At 37.2% G+C, this 14,658-nt stretch overlaps 1 protein-coding gene and 1 long non-coding RNA gene across 6 annotated transcripts in view; one reads left to right on the plus strand and one right to left on the minus strand.

Moving 5' to 3' along the window:
* LOC139151799 (protein tweety homolog 2-like) overlaps window positions 1-14,658 on the plus strand; it is a 74,418-nt gene that overhangs the window by 53,460 nt on the left and 6,300 nt on the right. For 3 of the 5 annotated variants that reach the window (XM_070724792.1, XM_070724791.1, XM_070724795.1), the window contains 8 exons: window positions 799-871; window positions 6,246-6,318; window positions 10,278-10,333; window positions 10,662-10,754; window positions 10,949-11,082; window positions 12,455-12,556; window positions 12,742-12,900; window positions 14,070-14,217. In XM_070724792.1, coding sequence (XP_070580893.1) covers window positions 799-871; window positions 6,246-6,318; window positions 10,278-10,333; window positions 10,662-10,754; window positions 10,949-11,082; window positions 12,455-12,556; window positions 12,742-12,900; window positions 14,070-14,217 — 838 coding nt within the window. The remainder of the gene's footprint in view (window positions 1-798; window positions 872-6,245; window positions 6,319-10,277; window positions 10,334-10,661; window positions 10,755-10,948; window positions 11,083-12,454; window positions 12,557-12,741; window positions 12,901-14,069; window positions 14,218-14,658) is intronic. The other 2 variants (XM_070724794.1, XM_070724793.1) reach the window with 1 other exon arrangement.
* The window catches only part of LOC139151803 (uncharacterized), a 40,209-nt gene continuing 31,862 nt past the window's right edge, over window positions 6,312-14,658 (minus strand). Inside the window, exon 3 of the long non-coding RNA XR_011556492.1 lies at window positions 6,312-6,484. This is a non-coding gene — a long non-coding RNA (uncharacterized lncRNA). The remainder of the gene's footprint in view (window positions 6,485-14,658) is intronic.

A 14,658-nucleotide genomic window follows, 5' to 3' on the forward strand; every position in this document is an offset into this window, starting at 1 on the left:
TGCCCTGGTCGTAACTCTGTGTTGTTGCATATCAGGAGATGGACAATAATTTACTTACTGTCTGTCCACACATTCTTCACTTGATTTATGGTCACATGTCTGCCCAAGGAGTAAAGATGCCTGATTTTTGACTCCGCTTTGATTATTTGCAGTTTTATATCAAGAGTTAAATACCTTCTATGTAAGATAAACATGCTGAACACTTCCTACGAGTGACTGTCTTAGCCTTGCTGTTTTACATCGATATACTCTTGTTCTCTGACACAAACAAAACAAAATAAAACAAAAGAAAACAAGACGAAATTTGATGTTGTTGAACATGGCAAGTATGTAACATTTCCACAATGGTATAAGGTTCAGGCAAACAGTAAATTTGTTCAGGCGTACAGCTATATATAAAACAAAGACATTAATCGTGCCGATGTAAAGATCTGAATCTGCTTGTAAAAGGAACTCTCAGTAAGTCTTTGTTGATGAATTAAGCCCACCTAAGACAAGAAACATGACTGCATGACCAGAGATACAGCAACTATTGACAAAATGTGTTCACATTGTCCTACCTATAGGTTCAAGGAAGCGTGGTGAGAAACACACAACAATGACATCATTTCCTGTAATACAAGGGCACCTGGAAACATGCATCCCTTTGCCAAAATAAAAATCAAACAGACCCTCCAGTTATAATACACAGACTGCATACAGATATATTCTGCACAAACACAGTTTGTAAAACATGATAAGCACTACATTGTCCCACGTTCAATGGATTTAATGACTGGCTTTCAATTTCATTGACAGGGCGGCTGTTCTGGGACTGATAACCCTTATCATATGCTGGACAACATTAGGAGCTGAGATCTTTCTCGTGCTGGTAAGATTGCAAAACAAAAAAGACATGATAATTTATTTGCTGTGGCTGAAGAGGGGATTTGACAGCTTGTTTTTACAGCTCTATGTGCGCATCTGCTACCATGGTTACAGGGGAGATTTTTTTGTGTGAGGATTTTATGTTGCAAACAGAAAGATGAAAGCTGTGAGATTCTCATCTGGATATGAGTTTGTGTAAGAGGATGCATGTGTTTGTTTTCCTGTCTTCTTTTATGACATGCAAACGCTGGCTGATGCCGTGCTCATCAAAACCTTGATTGTGAAACGTGTTATGGCAACTCAACATTATTTTTCTCTCCTGTCCATGTTAATTTTGAATGTCAAAGTGTTTTTGTACATTTTGTCTCCTAAACACCACAGAGGGAAACATACTTATCAATGTGTTCGTAAAGGTTAGCAACATTAGTCGATTAATTTCATGACCTCCACATGACCTTAACATCCTGGCATTTTCATTATCAAAGAAAGAATCAAGCAGTTTGATCTTGAACTCTTTAAAGCTCACCAATATTGCCTGAATTCTGTACTGAATTGCCCCCATTAATTCTTTTCAAGCAAAAACTGATTTCTCCTTTCAGTAAAATTTTGAAGTTTTATTAGCACAATTCTTCAAAAATATTGGGATTTAAGGTCAATAAAGGGCTCACGAAATGGGGTATTCTGTGAGGGAATTCTAAAATTCACCAAATTTCTTTTCCCAGTCAAAAGAAAACTTTCTTGATCAATACTGTTATTCTTACTAAGTAGGGGAAATTTTCCAGCAGGCCAATAAAAGGAACCATAACAGTAGTTTTTGATAATATTTTCATTATGTTTTGTTTTAAAGTTTCTTCTTCATCACATATGTAAAAATACATCGACTAGCTTCACCAACAAATACAGTAGGTAGTGTTATTGTTGACAAATAAATTCTGGTCTGGACTGGAGTTTAGTTGTCAACATAACATTGAAGATTACGCACATTCAGGTTGTATTAACATGGTGAAGTATGGGCAAGTGGACGTGACTTTGGAAAGAGTATCAGAAACCATATTTTATGAATTGGACAAAAATTCTAGAAAATCCATCTAAAATTGCAGCCAAACCGGCTATAGCTGATTTCTCCCAACTTAGCATAGGAATAGTATGCAATGGCATAGTACCAGTACATGCACGCTGATCAGATGCAGCTGCCAGGTGTGTTAATTATTATTCAACATGAATACATCGATTTCTCTGTTAACCTTTGTGTAAAAACAACACACAATAGCTTTCACATGCATGTCCTGATTGACTTTGTGATACGATTCAGTGTGGCTGTCTGGTGGCAGTCTCATAATGATTATTATAGATAAAGTATACAGCAGTGACTGTATCCAAATGTTATGGAAGTGATACCTATCCAACTTGGCCTTGTTTGCAAATATTCAGTGCTGTCCTCAGGTAAAGGGTGCTTAATGTCAAAAATATCTTCCCTTTGTGATGTGTAATAAGTTTTTCAGATAAAAAATTACGTTTGATTTGTGACTGCAAAATGAATTTTGCAAACTATCAGTCACTAAATGAGAGTGCAGCACAACTTTAGCTTCTGAAATTCCCAGACATTCAAAATGTCACTTGTTGTGTACAGGTAAAATATTTGTTGTGAAAATTTCTACTTCCTAAATTTAAGTTGATTGACTTGACCTAGAAGACAAATTATGTCTACTTTCTGAAATAATTTACCAGGTGTCTTGCATTAGGGTCTCATAGTTTTATGGAATTACATTTTCATCCAAATGTGTTTTTGCATACCACCCCCTCCATCAGTGGATAATCATCCGACTAAATATCCAACTTCCCTGCTGTGTCAAGTTCTCAACTATTGCAAGCCCACATGCTTCATCCATTGTGCATCAAATATATCAAGGCCTTTGTAATATGGGCCTATGATTAATCTTTGTTGCTCAGAGCTGCAAATTTCGCTATCAATGTAAACAAAGAAATAATGGTAAAGGAAGTTTATTGTTCAGCTGATTCTCTACTAATCCCCAGGCACGGACATAAAAGTAATAAAATGAAGGGAAGAAGTAGAGGATATTAAGTGAAAAGTGACGACATCTCCCATTCCGCCACTTCTCTACTCTTGCATTTTACTTCCTCATAATCCATCAGTAGACGGCATTCTTTACATCCAGACGTGAACTCCGAGATATATTTACAGAATGCTGTGACAGATTAAATTCCACTGAAATGGAGAGTTTTTCTACATTCTGTTCTCAATTGGAAATGTTCTTTATCGACTGATGTTAGAATTTTGGCCTTCAATGTCCTCTACATGCCTGTGGTCTGAGTGTGTGTGTGTCCAAGTCTTTGTTGCCGTGCTGTGGTTAGTGTTTCTTCTATTTTTGAAACTGCAGATGCTATAAAAATGGAAAGCCTGCTAAATTTTATTGCAGCACTCAGGCGGCCATTTCTAAATATGTCATCTGGGCATTCCCCAAGATACAGTGAGGCATTTTGTATATTCATTTGTGAAACTTAAATTATGTCAGGTCACAGCACCAATCCTTCTGTACATATGGCCCAGACTTGTAATATTTTGACCTTTAAATTCAGTAGTGATAGATATTGCTTTTGTTAAAAAACAATCATGTGTGTTTTTTTCATGGTTTGGTCACTTTAAAAGGAAGGGGTCCTTTCCATCACTTTTGCAAGGGAGTGGATGATATCTGAATTCGCTCCATTAAAAATTGTTATCTTTGTAAAATATTGACACAGTACCATAAATATATGGTTTTCTTTTAGTTGTTAGAAATATAGAATACGCGAATTAATTTTAATTTGAAACTGCCTGCTTGTAATAGTAGAACAGCTCAAAACAAATAATGGTGTTTTGTTCAAAGACTTGTTTACGGTTTATCAACAGGATTGAAGTTCACTGCCCTCTCCTCCTAATCAGCTCTGTTTTGGATTGATAAGGTTGTACGGTGTGGTTCATCGACCTCTGTCTTTCCTGTCTATCAGTAACACTATCAGTAGTTTTATTGTCAGTGCTAGCTGCCAAGGCCATCTTCGAATGATAACAAGCATTGCAATTCAACATGCATTTAAAGTGCTCACCATGAAGGCACAACAGACCTTGGATGTAGACATAATTTGTAAATTTACTGCATTGCATGGCAGAACATCGTGTCATTGTGCTCCATGCATTATCAGTGGTTGTGCCAGTGCATAAACACTGCATATTGCTCAGAAGTACAGTGGATGAGCAGTATTGCTGTACTATAGTTGTAACTGAATTTTCCAGTGTTTTGCTCCGCTTGTAAAATACAATTTGTTATCCTACTCCCAAAATCACATCAAAATGCCTCACATCAACTTATCCTTTCCTTTGTATCCTGTGTATGTGATATCCAATGTCATTGCCAACAAATGAATTTTAGTCAAGACTAGAATTCATTGGTCAGCAGTGACATTGTACAAAGTATAACAAAAAATTTGAGTGTCCAACCGAAGGCCTATAGTTTATATTATATTACCATGCCCTGCCCGTCGCATTTTGATGGTCGAGCTGAACCACGTGACTGACCACAAATACACAGTAATGTTGTTTACATGCCGTGAATATGAATAATAAGATTAACATCTCAAAGTATCGTAACTTTACAGCTCAAACGTAAATCATAATCAATCATAAATGGAGCACTTGTAGGTCAAGTTGAGATACTTTTTTCTGAAAACATCTCCGGATTTGCCAAATTTTTTACAGCGCGCGTGACAGTGCGTCGTGTATTGCTCAGTTTCTGGGGCCCCGGTTGTCGTTCGCTCCTGAAATTTCAGAAGTTTTGACGGTTTCTTTGGTTTGCTGATAATATAATGGAAATAACAGACTCCGCTCTGACCATTAACGTTTATTTGTGGGCGCGGGCTCGAGGAAAGCCAAATTAACGGGCTCGGCAAGCCTCGCCCGTTAATTTTTGGCTTTCTCTCGCCCTTGCCCACAAATAAACGTTAATTGTCAGCGCGTCGCCCGTTATTCCATATTGTCATATTGTCAATTTTTATTGAGAGAAGAAAATAACTGTTATAATCTCCTTGACAAAAGTGAAAATGTCTGCAAAAAAGTTAAACAGCTCATTTTCCCTTGAATCTGTTTATTGAAATATCCTAATGATACTGCCTTGGAATTGGATGACAAGTCACACTTACATGATATGCTAGGGTATGCTCTTATGAAAAAGAGAAAATTGTTGATTGACTCAACAAATTCACCAAAAAAATTATCAAGAGTAATGTATCTTGTGTCCCTTTAAAAATGTAATGCCCTCATAAAATCCAAGGACACAGTGTTGTTTTGTTTGATGTCAGACGGTTTAGAAATGCATGATTTATGATAGTAAAATAAATATAGAAATCTTTTAGTCATTTCCGGCTAAAAGTCTGTGTGGTAAAGTCAAAGATTACAGCTCATTAATTGCACAGCAAGTGTGACTTACAACGATTTAACATGATTGATGGCGCAACTGTGTTTGTGTTTAATACACAGAACACCAGGAAAACAATGTTGACATCATTAATACAGAGATCCGTGGACTGATTAAGTCAGTCAGTTTACTGAGTCTCAACATGAAATCCCTGAGTGACATCACAACCTACTAAGAAGTAGAGACACTCTCAGATAGTGACCTAGTTGGCTGTCTCCTAGCAACAGGCTTTAATACAGATTATTAATTAATAAATGCTGTTCATGTTCATATTAATTTTCCTTATCGTGAAAATAGTGAAATATTTTATTAATTATTGTTTTTTGGTGTGAAAATTAATTCTTTCGTACCATTTTGAATATTTACCTTTCATTGCACACAAACTTTCTGGTAGTGAGCAACAGCTTAGAAGGTCAAATCTGATAGGTACATTGTCATTATTTACAGCAACTTATGGCATCTGAAACTAGGGCTACACCCTATCTGACTGGAAAATATTTAATGAAAGCGATAAAGTTCAGCCAACCAATTGGCTGAAAGCTTTCAATACACTGCGCATTAGCTCAAATCTTTTACAGTTTGTGATTTTTGCAGCCTCAGAGGTGTCAATTTATTGACAATACACCCATATGGTTTCCATGAGGCAAAAAAAAATTGATTTGTTTCTGGTCAACACCTGCATCACTTCAAAGTGTGCGCGTCAACTATTTTTTTTCCTGCTTTTCATTTGCCCCTTTGGAAGAAAGGCAAAAATGCATCAAATTCAACCAAAAATAAAAAGAATTTTAAAAAATCGCGTCACCGCATCATTTTTGCCACATGTCAATGACCAGATACAAACCTATTATTTTTTTGGCCTAATTTCTGCCATGTCAAATGTTGAATTTTTCCTCTATCTTTTGTCATTCACAGGGTCTCAGTGATTTCTGCATGGAACCAGACACTTACATCCTAAGTCAGAAAGCAGTCATGCCAGTAGATGAAGGTATGAACTCTATATAAATCCTTTCTACACATGATGTATAACGACAGAAACTGAAATTTGACAGGATTCTTTTCGTAGCCTGGTGATGTCGATGATATTGTCCAATGATCTCCAGATCAGAAACATTGCTCATTGGCTGGCTTCATTTCCACCGTGTTGTCTGCTTCTGTCAAAAATGGGGAGAATAAAAATTGAAAAAAGTAATAAACATTTTTACCATCAGCTGAACACCTAAACAACTATTGATAGAAAACATTGAAAAGCGTCACAACTACAATGAAAATCTAAACAAATAAGTAAATAAAAGTTTAACTAAATATTTTAGTAAATATGGCAGCAGGTTGAATGGAGAGTATGTAAGTTGGTTACAAAATATGGTAATTATCAAGAGGAATTACTGCTTCAGAAAGACGGGTCGGAGATCATCTTCTGCAAATTAGATGTGTGTAAACTGCACATAAAATATCATGACAGCGGTGTGAACTGTTTTAATAGGATAATTCATCAACACGTGTGCCAATAAGTGAATGTTCCTCTGAGAATATGGAGAATATAGACTCAGACATTAATGGTGAAATACCAATATTCAAGCTTGCAGTCATAAAATCAGTGGAGTACACATGAAATGGGTCAGAGGTTGTGACCCTAATCTCGGTGGCGTACACTTGAAACGGGTCAGAGGTCATGATCCTAATCACTGTCACCTGTTCCTCCATACAGATAAGATAAATTACCAACATTCTCTTGATGGGTTACAACTCAGTTTAAAGGTCCTCAACGCAGAATGATGTGTCTCTGTACGTGGACATTTTGTCTGCAGGCAGTCTGTGTTTTGCTTGGCATCACATGTCTATGGACGGGCCGTGAGATGTTGGAAACACTTCTCCTGGTGTGATGGCTTAATCAATTTATTTCCTATGCAGTGTATTATGTTTGATGCATTTGTTCTGCATGAGGACCCCTTGAGAGTGAACGATGTCCATCACAAGTTTACGAACGGATGTATGTGAACATTTTGCTCTGTGATCATAACATCCACAAGCCAGTGCCAGCAGTATGTTTAATCCATTATGAAAACATTAATTAATTAGGATAAAGTTAATGCAGCGCTTTCAGTCGTGGAGAGCTGGTTTTAAAGTATACAATACAGGGCTATTGTTTTAAATATGCAGTGACCTATAAAATAGAACCAGCACAATTGTTCTCATCAAGCAGATATTTTTGTCATTCGTATACCGGTAACTCTCTACAAAGATTACTTTTGTACCAGTGTTTGTTGAGACCGATTGATGCATATCGTATAACATTGAAATGTCCCAATACCTATTGAAGGCGTACAATTTTATAGAAGATCAGAGTAGTTAATGTATTTTGTATCATTACATGGAATGGGACAACTTGTTAGTCTATTCCCTGTGAGCTCTCCAAGAATAGACAAGCTACTCTTAGTGTAGTACGGAATGACTCTGTCATAATTTTGATAGGTGTATTACATGTAGAGTTGTTCATCCAGGGTACTGAGTCTGGGTACATCAAAAATTGAAATTACACCACCACAAAGGCTTCTGTCCTTGAAATGATGTTCATGACAAAGGTTGCCTCAAATTGATGAGATGAATTCTCACCTTAATTTACCCATAGTTATGCATCGCTGATGCTTTTATCACTTTCAGATTGCCGAAAAAGAATTTTTGCCTGGCCTCCAAAAGAGGAAACGCAAAGCTAGGGGGTTCAGTATACAATCGGCTCAACCATTCCAGCTGTATGCAACCGAACTTGCAATTTCACCTTCGTCTTTTTCAGAATGCATTGTAAAAACACAGTATGGTGGAAAAAAAGATACGACGTAGTGATGAATGTTATACATTTAAAAGGAGCAAGATAATACCTTTTACTGCCCTGTTTGCAGTACGATGATAAACCTGTCTGAAGTATGATGATAAACTCGTGATAATAACATTGATTGGGAGATATTATAACTTGTGTCGTAATTGAAAAAGAGAGCAGTGTTATTGACATGTCAAGTTTAAAAGAGAATAATATTATATCTCATAAAAATGTAAATGCACATGTGAAAAAAAGACAGTACTGGACATTTATTTGTGGAATAGTGAACAATGTTAGGGGAATAAGAACATTATCGCCCTGAAGGATTAAAAGAGTACAATTATGATACTGTTCGTACCCAGTGGAAATGAGAAGGTCAGATAATGATGTTATCGCCCCGAAGAATCTTGAAAGCGTGTAAATTGACATGCCAGGGTATAGTCAGATAATGAGGTTATTGCGCAGTCAGATCAAGATTTTAATAGCACTGTTCTTGCATTATCAAATGAGGAATATTGGATTATAGGGCGGTTATGACCACCAGAATTGTGTCAAGGTGATCGATGTTGATTGTTGTTGCCCTGTACGACGGAGCATCATTGGCACATGTGGATGCTGAAAGTGCCACCTGCAACGATGACACTGTCATTATCCTCAGTATTTTCACATATATCTGAACAATACTGATCTCCCAGGTGGCATATAGAAACATTCAGTTCAAGAAACAGCTGTGCAGGGGTTTTTTGTCTGTAGCAGAGCTGTGAGAACACCCTGAGACACTCATCTTACCAGGCTCCCTCGTAAATTTGCATCTTAGCTATAAAAATTATAATGAATGTCTAGTGCTGTTTATTACCCAAGGCTGTGAGGAATTTAATATTCTCTAATGATGAAAAATGAAGTAAGCGAGTTAGGATGGAAATTAGAGTTTGATTACCAGGGTGATGATTGTCTTTTCACTAGGGGGCGTTCAATTATTTATGGAAAAATACGACATCAGTTTTCGGTTGTTTTGAGGCAATTAAAGTGTTATTTTTAATGCTGTTTGTAAAATTCCTGATGCAAATAGTGACTGCCCACCTGCAGAATTCAAACTGCGTCGAATGCATTCATCTGTGCATCTGTGTCGCCAAGAGTTCATCATTAGTGATGGGCCCTTTTTCTTTGGCAAATAGCGTCCCCTGTAATGACAGCGAGAGCGATACTGGAACAGCAAAATAACTGAGAGATAATTACCCAGGAGCCATCAAGCCGATATTATTTTGCACCGCTGTGTCTCTTCCTCTCTCTGCCGTCTGGCGCTGCGCACAGCAACACCGTTGCTATGACAACAGATGGAAAAAAGTCGGCATCAAGGCATGACTTGTGCAGTTGCTGCATTGATGTCACACTGATCAGCAGATATCTGAATGCCTGGTTTTTTTGGCTTCATTTTTTGTGTCCTCATCAGCGTGCAGTAGAATTTATGTTTAAGATCCACAAACACAAGTCCACTGCATATGGCACTGTTACACAGTGTTTTAAATTTTGAGCCAAAAATAAAAGATGATGTGTCAAAGTCTTGTCTTTATTCTTCGAAAGCAGAAAATTAAAACAAATAAGGTTACATTACATTTGTATGTCACTATGGAACTATTCAGTGAGATTTGTTGGAAGGGTCTCAAAGTATCTCAATATTTATGTAAATCATCCCATATTTCAAATTGCATCAGGTAATTCACCCATTATCTTGATAAGCAGTGCCAGAGCAACTGCCTTGGTTTATTTGTCTTGTAAGTTGATAGATTGTGTTAAACCTCAAGAATGAGAGAGACGTGCAGGTGTTCAGTCCAAGTATAAAGGGCCAAACACCGTCCCTCTAGACACAGAAAAGTAATAGATATCCGACGCGTAGCTTACACCGAAGACCATATCAATTTCAGTGAAGAATAACAAATTCACAGGTGTGGGATGAATAATGATCTGTTTTGTGTATGATATCGACCCAATAACCATGCATTTTTCTCAGCAGAAACAAATTACATTGTAGAAAAAAAAGCAGTTTTCTAACCAGCAAGACAGCCTTATTTCACTGTTGTTGTTATTACCTACGGAGCATGCTGAAATTATTTTTCCTTCTTTCCTCCTGACAGAAATCATGGAATACTATCTATATTGTTATCCAAGCTCTTATCACCCATTTGAAGATGTGAGTACAGAATTTATCAAGCACATACTTTGGGGAACTTGCAGTGGAGATTGTATTCTTTATAGCGCCCTCATGAGTTGAGTTTATACAAATGAGCATGATGGAATTCTTGCATGGCCATGAGTTATCAGGATGTCAGTAATATCTTTATGCAATATTTTTATGAAAAAACCCGAAAAATAATGAATTATTTCATTCTTTAGCTTTCAATTTCATTGTGTCTCATTCCTCTTTAATGGCAAAACTGCTTGTAGAATTTTGAGAAATTGCAAGATTTTAATTTGAGATACCTGTGTGTAATGTTCTTTCATATCCTCTCTCTTGTTAGTTTCTGGAACAGTGTCAAGTGAGCTTGGATGAGGCACAGGCCAACTTGAAAAGAGTGGAAAAACTCGCCAGTGATGACTATCCCAAAGCTATGGTAAGCACACATACGCTGTTTGACAATTTCTGCAGATGTCCATTGTCAGTCTTTCTATTATACCAACATCAGCCAAGCAAAGATTTGCATGAGAATGTTGACGTATACCAGACCAACATTTGTGTGAAATCAGAAACTGTATGCATTATGTTGTGTTTGAGATTTGTCTTGATGTTTCATCTATTTCAATCTAGAGTGTGGTACATGTGATAGACCGGGGTCTGAACCAGACAGAGATTGCGCTACACGATTTACAAACATTTGTCAACTGTGATGTCATACATGAAGAATACCTACAAGCCCTGACTGGCGTCTGTCACGACATATTGTAAGTACCTTTGTCAGTGCTGTTCCAAAATGATCCCATCGTCTTGTACAGGGCCAAAAACTGTAACTCTTGACAAAATTTTCATCATTTTTGTTCTGGAAGACAAGTACATTTTTATCTGCCTTCTGCAAAAGGGTTTTGAATTACAAAGTGTTATCCTTGCAAACACACAGTGTGTGAAATATGCTATGTTGCTATAGCACTGATTGCAAATGACATCATTTTTCTTTCATTTATATTCAAAAATAAATGATGCACGATGAAAATAAAACCTGCAAGTGAAAATAAAACCTGCAAGTGTTACAATGGATGGTAACATCTAGCTGCGCATGTAACAACAAAATTTGTCTGAACTTTAGGCAGCGTTGTCAATGCTTGCACGCGTGCAGCTATATTTAGTGACGAACCTGAAATTGTGATCAACGCTTTTGACAGATGAATTCTAGTCCAGACTGGAATTCATTTCTTTATAATAACATTTGATATACAGGCTGTGTTGACAAAGTTGAACATTAGGCATTTCAACCTAATCTGATAGGTAGAGTAAGAAAGTGTATTTGTACAAACAGAGCAAAAATGACAGAAAATACGTCAGAAATTGCAGGTAATATATCCTTGTAAATTTTAAAATGTGTTTTGATGGCGAGTGCAGGAATGACACTGACAGAGCATTTACCAAAAACGTTTCCATGTATGATAGCTCAATGCATATCAATGTATCATTATCCTGGCTTGTCAGAAACTCAAACATGAAGTTTAGTTTCAAGCTACAAGTTTTGGTGTATATGTCAAGTCTCACAGAATTGATATTGAAAGCAGCATAGTTTGTCATGTGCATCACTGAATCACATTGGCACTTAAAGAAACAAAACACTGGCAGAGAAAATAAATCATTAAGTGGGCTAGAGGTCAAGAAGTGTTGATGGACACAGGATTACCGGATACAGGAGATTCATACATCCTTGCATAATCTTTGAAGATGTGAATATTCATAATATTTAAAGAATAGCTTGTTTATTGTTGGTAAAATTTCCCTTGTATAAGCTTAAAATCACTTGCATTACCTGAGAGCATTTTTGCCATCAAGGCATGATATGTGTTATGTCTGTGCCATTTCAAGCGTGTGCTATTTGTAGTTTGTTGTCATGACCGATCTACCTCACTACATACAGTGGTGATATTTACGCAGTGGATCGACGTGGAGAACAGCATGTTGTTTCTGATCTGTACATATGTCAGTTTATATATTCACTGGTGATGAACATCTTTCAGTGATGAAGATCACTTACCGTCATCTCTCACACTTATTCCACAGCCAAAAGCAAGGGCAGAAACGTAGTGGAGTATTATGTCATTTTGTTTCTCTCTTCAGACATGGTCTGACATTGCTGCTGTTGTGTACCCTGGTAGGAGGACTGATGTTCACTGTCTTAGTGTTGGTTGGATCGTGTGCTTGGAGGAAACTAGTCAACAAGTAAGTAATAGCTATGTGAATAGATTTTCTTATAGATTCATGCATCTTTACCTTGCTGAGTAGTTGGGAAGTGATTGGGGGTAGGGGGCGTCCCTGAATTCCTACACCCTGTTCCCTTTTGCACCCAATCCCCCAGCCCCTCCACACCCTCCACCAATAGTGATCCTGTCCGTTGTTCTTTACAGGAAAGACTATTACAAGGTAGACAAAACCGATCCATACTTTCCCAAACCCCAAGACGACTCCGCCCCGTATCTTGAGAACTACTACAGCAACAACACCACCATGCCGGCTATTCTGAGATCACCTGAACCACAAGATGCTGCTGAAATCAACTCATTGAGGTGAGTCAGGATTGACAATCAACTGGTCTTTTGTTATGTGTCAATCAATGTGTGTGTCACACCTTTGTCACCTGTGTACAAACCAGGTCACAGGCAGAGACACAATAGGGACTGTGTCACATACTGTACAGAGTCAGTCTTGTATATCTGATGGTTTGCTGTCCATTCATTGTTTGTCTGTCGACAAAAATATTTCACCAATGAAAATTTATCAGTGAAAACTAAAAAAAGTCTCTATTTATATTGTAAATGTTTTGGTCATCATCTAAACCATTCTCAACTTCATATTTGCCGCTTGAATAATATTGCATAGTTAGCATAATGGTATGTATTTTTATTGACTGAATATTTTATGAAGTGCTTTAAGTTTAGGTTGATGTGATTTTGTCAGAATATCCAGTATGTGTAAATTTAGTTTTAGGATAACCTTAGTATGAAAGACACGGTTTGTATGTATGAGTAGGATATATTTATCCATGATTATTCAATTATTTTGTAGCTATGTATCTAAGTCTATCAATAATTGTTAGCTTTGTATCAAGAATGACCACACTTTGCTTTATGCTTTGTTTTTATAATTTAATGCAAGCAGGAGATGCTTCTGCTGTGTGACTCAAGGTAGATTGCACCAAAGGGACAGATTTTCAGGCTGTTAAGGTTTTTCAATAATTTCCTGGTCAACAGCTTGTGGGGGCTCATTTTAAAACTCTTGGTGTAAGAAGAATATCAAAAATTTTACTGTTCTCCGTAGAGTTGACATAGGGATGGCAGCCATTTTGATTTCAAATATCACTAAATATTAGGTCATTTGTTTCTGTAGTACCAAAATATTGCATGGTGACCCCAGATATTTCTTTATTTGGTAAGAGAATCGTTGAAAGTTAATTTATAGAAGGAAAGTTTGAACAAAAGATTAAGACATTCTCTTTCAAGGCGCAAACTACCTTAAAAGTTTGGTAAATTTGGTTGTCAGTGCAGAATTAAAAGTAAGATGATTTTTATCTGTTAAGTGCTGGCTTGTATCCTTGAGCATGATAATAGGGTCAAGAGCAGTGTGCTGTTTCAGAATACACACCATGTGATAAACTTATACAAGGCACCGTTTAGAGCTGCAACTATAATTTGTAACATTTTTACCCTTTCACATCACTGTATTGGGTTACTTCCAGCAGCACTGGCAGAGATAGCATGGAGATTACTAGTCACACCCGACCCAACAATGACATCACCGCCAGGACCAACAGGTACCATGATGCCCCAGCACAGCCGAATGGCGAACACACACTGCCGCTGATCCGAGGCTCTCCACCGCCAGCAGTAAGTATTGGAATATAGACAAAAAACTGCCCATACTGATACCTCTGCATCAAGGTAAAACATGCCTTAAGTTTCTCCTTGGCCTTCAAACTGAGTCAACATAAAAGCAGAAGACTAATAAAATATTTGGAATATGTAAGTGGCCAAAAAAACTGTCACGAAGGCACATTCTAGCTTGTGGACTCATGTTGCTTAGGGACGATTCACTTTTCTCAAGGATGTCCCAACAGCCAGGTTTTACCCTAATTTATACAGCTTTTGTGACAACTATAGGATGGTGTAGTATACTGTAACACTGTAACAGTTTTCCGTTTACTTTTGTTGGCTGCAAACAGATGAGAAAGGTTCCCCATTGAATACTACAAGTATGAAATGATAGCATTTATATGTACAAGATGTATTATCAACATTATTTTAATATGCAAAGTCAATAAGGATAAC

This window comes from Ptychodera flava, chromosome 15, assembly GCF_041260155.1.
Source record: "Ptychodera flava strain L36383 chromosome 15, AS_Pfla_20210202, whole genome shotgun sequence".
Classification (NCBI taxonomy): Eukaryota; Metazoa; Hemichordata; class Enteropneusta; family Ptychoderidae; genus Ptychodera; species Ptychodera flava.